At 39.1% G+C, this 6,000-nt stretch overlaps 2 protein-coding genes across 2 annotated transcripts in view; one reads left to right on the forward strand and one right to left on the reverse strand.

Moving 5' to 3' along the window:
* The window catches only part of LOC140932856 (gamma-tubulin complex component 2-like), a 46,441-nt gene extending 44,703 nt beyond the window's left edge, over window positions 1-1,738 (reverse strand). Inside the window, exon 1 of the mRNA XM_073382358.1 lies at window positions 1,602-1,738. Coding sequence (XP_073238459.1) covers window positions 1,602-1,654 — 53 coding nt within the window. The 5' untranslated portion in view covers window positions 1,655-1,738. The remainder of the gene's footprint in view (window positions 1-1,601) is intronic.
* A 75-nt stretch (window positions 1,739-1,813) lies between these two features.
* LOC140935049 (uncharacterized) lies at window positions 1,814-4,655 on the forward strand. Its single transcript, XM_073384583.1, has 2 exons — window positions 1,814-2,791; window positions 4,226-4,655. Exons 1-2 carry the CDS (start codon window positions 1,855-1,857, stop codon window positions 4,468-4,470), a joined length of 1,182 nt encoding a protein of 393 aa, XP_073240684.1. The 5' UTR covers window positions 1,814-1,854; the 3' UTR covers window positions 4,471-4,655.
* Window positions 4,656-6,000: the final 1,345 nt, after the last annotated feature.

A 6,000-nucleotide genomic window follows, 5' to 3' on the forward strand; every position in this document is an offset into this window, starting at 1 on the left:
ACAACCAAATTTTTACACAGAAACTAATTTCTAAAGAAATAGTCTACAAAATGCTAACCTTAGAGTGAAAAATTACCATGTCGCTTTCCTATTACATTGCATCATGAGGAAAAAACAAATGCCATGAAAGAGAAAGATAGGTACACCAAGTATTACAAATCTTAACTTCACGGAAAAAAATAAATGACCTTATCTCAGAAAATTCTTAATTAACCTTAAATTTGCCTTTGAAGCCTTTTTACGACTGTTCTTCTTTTCCCTCTACACTTAGTGTTTATTTTTGTATGAACATTATCCCATTATTCCATAAATGAGGGCGAATCAAACTTATGGTGCAAGATTGATGACAGAAATCGCATCTTTTCTTCATTAAGCTTTTCGAAGCCAAAAGTTCCTGCCGTGTTGCTGTTGGCCAATTCTCCCTCTGAAAATAATATGTCTGCCAATAAATATTCCGGTGGCATAACTATAATTTTCAGGCGACATAACTTCAGTGCCTTGCATGCAATAGCAGGCCTTTTTGAGATTCCGGTCAACAGCTGACAGCCGGAGGAATTGATTTACACTGATGTTGCGTTAATTCCAGGCTAGACGACCATTAAGTGGTGATTTTCAAATGGCTACGGTTACGATCAAATTCCAAAACAGTCTCAATTGGTATATTTGATTCACTTCCACCAGTTATCAATGCTGATTAAATCCGCTGAAAACCCAAGCCATTTTTATCATCTTAGCAGTTTTAGTAATCAAGCGTGTTCAGCGTGTCTTACCCAAATTGCACGCTAAGCGTGCTATAATTCGAACACTTACCTTGACATATGGCACACTACAAAGAAACAAAAGGTCTAGCATGTTAAATTTACCAAAACAAAGGCAAGTGTGTCCGTCTTTGGTTTTTCAATTTAATATGCGCATATCCGTGATCTACGGCACACTACGCTTGTCATGCAAGCGTGTCGTGAGCGTGCTTTCACCTTTAGCATTAAATTCCTGTGGAGGGTCACAAATACAAATATTAAGTTCGGTGCAAGAACTGGGCCTTGGGCCAATTTGCAAATAAGTTATACCAATGGTTGTTCAGCTAAAAATTATCCTAACAAATAAAAAAGAGATTGTAATCCCTTAACAGCAACAAGACCACCCAAGGAACCACAGGAAACCCAAAGATTACATGTAGTGTGCTGCTTGCCAGGGGGCTCACAGCACAAATTGTTCACCTCCTTCGGGGGAATAATTGTGTACTTTGAGTTTAGAAAATTAAGACGATTTTACAAAAACTTCAACTTGAAAGGCAATTCTTCAAGGTTAAATGTTTGCTTCCAAAATTATGAACTAATATTGACACTGCCTTTTCCTGGTAATAAATCAAGAAACTGAAACTATGTTAAATAAAACAGGAACTGCATATACCGAGTAAAAAGCACAAAAAAACCTGCGACCTACCTTTGATGTAAGGTACGTAGAGGTTAAAATAAATGGGTATGCATGTAGAAAGCAGAAAGCAGTTGTTTATCATTGCTCTGCAATGACGGTCAGTTTTAAGCTTAGGACTTTAGGTATATTTGAAATATTTGATGGGATATTAACCCCGTTCTACTTACCCTAATAAGCTCAAAAGCTCTGAGACATGATGGTGTATTCTGAATTCACTCATTTTTCCTACTTCGAGGAAAAGAAAACTAATTTTTCCTGAAAATAAACAAGATATATGTTGAGGTCACTTTACCGCCATTTTTAATTGCGTTGAACTGGAAAAGGAGGTCTGGGTATGAGACTCATACCCAGGACCACCGAGTCCAAAGGAAAGTGGATGTTTTGGTGTAATGATTTTGTTGTAGGGGACAGAATTTTCATATGTCTGGAGCAACCGATCAAGAAAAATTTGGAGAGTGCGGGCTTCCGGGATGGAAAAAAATATTTATTCAACGGAAGAGTGGTAAAACAAAAGGAAAGTATGATGTTTACGTTATCAGTCCAGAGGGTCGAAAATTTCGCTCTCGCGTCGAACTTGAGAGATACATTTCAACTATACAGAATGATTTATCGATGGAAAATGTTGATTTCAAGATCCCAAATTCGTTACTCTACCCGGAGAAACCACATCAAAGTGCTGTGGAAGGATCAGATGGATGTTGTAATGCAGAAAGAGCCACACAGGACACTAAACACGCTGAATTCACTGAATTAAAATCGAAGCTTGAGACGAAGTCTCCCTATTTTTCCCGGAGAAAGAAACGTTTAAATCCACAGCGAGAAAAATCCTCTTTCACCAAACGACGGCAAAAAGACACCCGCTCTTCTAGAACGTTAAAAGAAGTTCCCAAACAAGATAATAAAAGATCAAGGCGATCAAAAACAAGTGTAGCACTTTCGTGTAAAATGGCGCGAAATAGGGTACAAGATAAGCACATTTCTAAAGATCCAGTACACCCCACCAATAGGAAGTCTGAAGCATCAAAAAGAAGACACGAGCTTGCTGTTGTCGTGAGCTCAAAGTCTGTTAACCTCGATTCAGATGGAAATGATTGTACTTTAGTTTCTACAAGTGATTATTTTAGGACAACATCTAAACAAGAGTCGATATCATACTCATCATTAACCTGGATCCCTCCTAAATCTCCTTTTAATTTGATTCAAGAAAGCCTCTTTCATGATCCTTGGAAGTTACTGATTGCTACAATATTCCTTAATCGAACAACAGGCAGAAAGGCTATCCCGGTCATGTGGGAATTTTTCAGGAAATTTCCAAATCCTGAAGTAACAAGGAAAGCTGACTGGAAAGAAATTGCTGGTATGTATGGGCCTTCTTAATGTGCAACCAGAAAAGAAGCACCCCTACCCACCTCCACTGCAGGGTCATCAGGTTTTTAAACTGTGAAAATGGAACCATCACTTAAAGGAGTCAGTATTATGAAAATGAAATGATCAGCATGTCATAAGCGTGGGACAGAAAAAATCTGATTCCCCGACAGGATTCGAACCTGTGACCTCCCTAACACCAGGTGGGTGCGCTATCCACTCATACATGCCAACTCTCCTGGATACAACAATTATCTCCCAGTCTCCCTACGGGTCACCAAGTCTCCTGCATAAAATCGAGTTATGGGCTTTTCTGTGCTGTAATTGGGAATGTATCCAACTTTCTCCCAAAGTTTTTTGGATGTCACGCAATGCTCCCCCACTCTTTTTGGGGAGCGTTGTGTGACATCCAAAAAATGGCTGCCGGGGAGACTAGAGGTCAGATGGAGCAACTTGTGGCTATTGTGGCTGTTTGTCGACTTGCCATTCTAAAAAGGATGCTCGCTACTCCTCTGACTCTGTTGGTGCCACATCGGCTGCGGGAACAAGTGAAAGCGCAAGTCCAGAGAAGTGGAAAGATGAAGACCTAGGGTGGCTCCCAAACCCAAAGGGCGAATATACTGAATTCTCAAATAGTATTCTGCCAAAATTCTACCTGTCCTTTAGGACCACTTGTCCCTACAAGGAACACTTTTGCCAATAGAGAGATTAAGATTCACGTTTCCACCAAACGGCAAACGTGAATTTGTACCACGTGACCAAGTTTTCCCCTTAATTGTCGTTTACTGTTTTTCACTTCTACACAGAAATAAGTGGTTTCACGCCAGTTTTATCCATAAGAAATGTTATGGACAGTTTGTATCTGCTTATTTTCTATTCTGAGAAATTCTCAACTTGAATATGCCGTTTGCCGTTTGCCGTGAACGTGAATCTTAATCTCTCTACTGTTTCGTGACTGAAAGAAAGCGCCAGTGGGAAATTCGCGAGGCTTTGAAAGCAATAAATCACAGAATCCCGCAAGGAAACATCAAAATATGGGCGAAAGTGGACACAGGTCGAGAGAGACAATTATGTTAGTTGGGAGAAGATAGTTTTTTGATAAATAAATTCTTTGACACCTGTAAATAATTTAGATTAATCTTGACTGGTAGCTTTGCTTGTATATACAAAATAGAAGAGACATGGAGTAATTTTTCCCTTGCCAAAAAAACTGTGACCCTCCCTCAGTTGAGAATAAAACAGGTTTGACCCTCCCCAATTCGTAAAAAATTTACTAAGGACCCTCCCTCCTAATAAAAAACGTACCTTCCCTTATAGCAGTTACGCGTGCTCAAAACGTCTTGGTAAAGACCATGTGTTACGGTCCTTTGATACTACATTTTGATTAGGAGACTACCACTGATGTTTTGTTCTGTTTCTTTCTTAGAACTCATTCAGTCCCTGGGACTCCAAGAAAAAAGGGCCAAAATTATCATCAGATTTTCAGAGGAGTTTCTAACCAAGGAGTGGCATTATCCTAAAGAATTGCATGGCATTGGAAAGTATGGGGATGATTCCTATAGGATTTTTTGTCTTGGGGATTGGAAAAATGTAAAACCTGATGATCACAAGCTTAATTACTACCACAGCTGGCTCTGGGAACAAGAAGAGCAAGGAAGTTTGACTGCATAGGAATTCACAGCAGCTTCATTAAGTTGGACTTTAGTAAAAAATTTTGAATTAATCTGTGAGCCAGCTCTCTATTTGGAAACTGCGAGAGTCAAAGTTTGAAAGTTGTGAACAAATGGAGAGCTTTGCAGGCTAATTGTTGAATCATGCATGCCATCTAATAATAATAATAATGATGATGATGATGATGATGATGATTAAAATGATGATAATAATAACATTTATAACTGGAAACTTATATATAGTGCTAACATCTATCCAGTAACACATTAAAATAAAAGGGAAAAAATCTGGGCTCTTCGTTAAATTCAAAATATCTCAGTAGCAGTTTGTAGGCATGCAAGCTAGAGAGGCTTAAAGGGCAGTCACTGGACTTGCAATAAATGTTTTTTGTATGTCCCACGATTCACGGTTCCCTTGGAAGTGTATGTCCCATGTTTAAGCTTCGTGCTAACCACTAGTTGTTTCATAGTAGTCTCGTGCTCCACTTCTTAGCCATGCTTGTAGATAGCCAGTTGGCCCTCTTGTTGATTTGTATTGTTTATAATAATATATAGATTTAGCCAGGGCTAAAAGCGAAGCTCTGGTTAATAATACGTGTAAACAAAAAACATTTAATCGTCTAATTCTAAACGGGGACGACAATGAAAATGGCTTCAAGACTAATAGACTTAGCCAAAAAAACAAATTGCACGTGCAGCACATGTTTTCCTCTAATTGGCAAAAAACAAATTTGCACGTGCAGCACGCTTTTTTGTCTTTCCCTTGCAGTTGTTTTGCACGACTGCAACGATGTTTTGTACGACCAAAACGTCAAACGTCCTAGTTACACATTATTTTTATGGAGAAATTGTCGTATGTGCTTACCCTATATTTCGTTTCTTGTGTTCATGTTCACTTTTATTTTTCACTGCCACTCATTTCCACCTTGCTGGCCGCTAGCATTTCTCATTTTCTCACTGCCGCTTTGAATTTCCAAGTTTCTCTTCCTACGAAATTCGTCTCCTTTGTTTTCAATAACTTGCTCTAGCTCTCAGTCTCTGTTATCCACGTTACTGTAAACATAAAAATAACGCCGAAAAAGACACGACTTTTTTGTTGTTTTTTCTTTCTAAGAGTCCGGGCGGCCATGTGATTTCCTTCCAAATAAAACCTTGAGTTGCATTTGGGTTGCCATACCTGTTGATTGAGTTATTTTACATTGGTATGCCTGTGGTGCGGACGGACGGTCGTTCGGTGTACGGTCACGTGATAACCAAATTTTCTCGGATGGGTAGATTACCATATTTCCTTAGCTATGGGGCTCCGCGCGTGGAGCTCCGCTCCTACTACAAGACTGTCACTAAGATTTCATAATGCTAGGTACAGGCAATTAGAGGGTGGGGAATTGAACAGCTAGGAAGTTCTTTCGTGTCTACCTGTCACGTTATCCGCGAAAAATGACATTTTTTATTAGTTACATTCAAGGACTGTTTTTTCTTTCGTGATTGTAGCATTGTTTATTTTATTGCATGATCATCGTGTATCTGTTTT

The sequence above is a fragment of the Porites lutea genome, chromosome 4, assembly GCF_958299795.1.
Source record: "Porites lutea chromosome 4, jaPorLute2.1, whole genome shotgun sequence".
Taxonomy (NCBI): Eukaryota; Metazoa; Cnidaria; class Anthozoa; order Scleractinia; family Poritidae; genus Porites; species Porites lutea.

Excerpts from the sequence above, each read along its gene's own strand:
- LOC140935049 (XM_073384583.1), top strand. The coding sequence starts at position 1,855 with ATGTCTGGAGCAACCGATCAAGAAAAATTTGGAGAGTGCGGGCTTCCG. Across the intron at positions 2,792-4,225 it reads TGACTGGAAAGAAATTGCTG|AACTCATTCAGTCCCTGGGA; the intron begins GTATGTATGGGC and ends TTTCTTTCTTAG.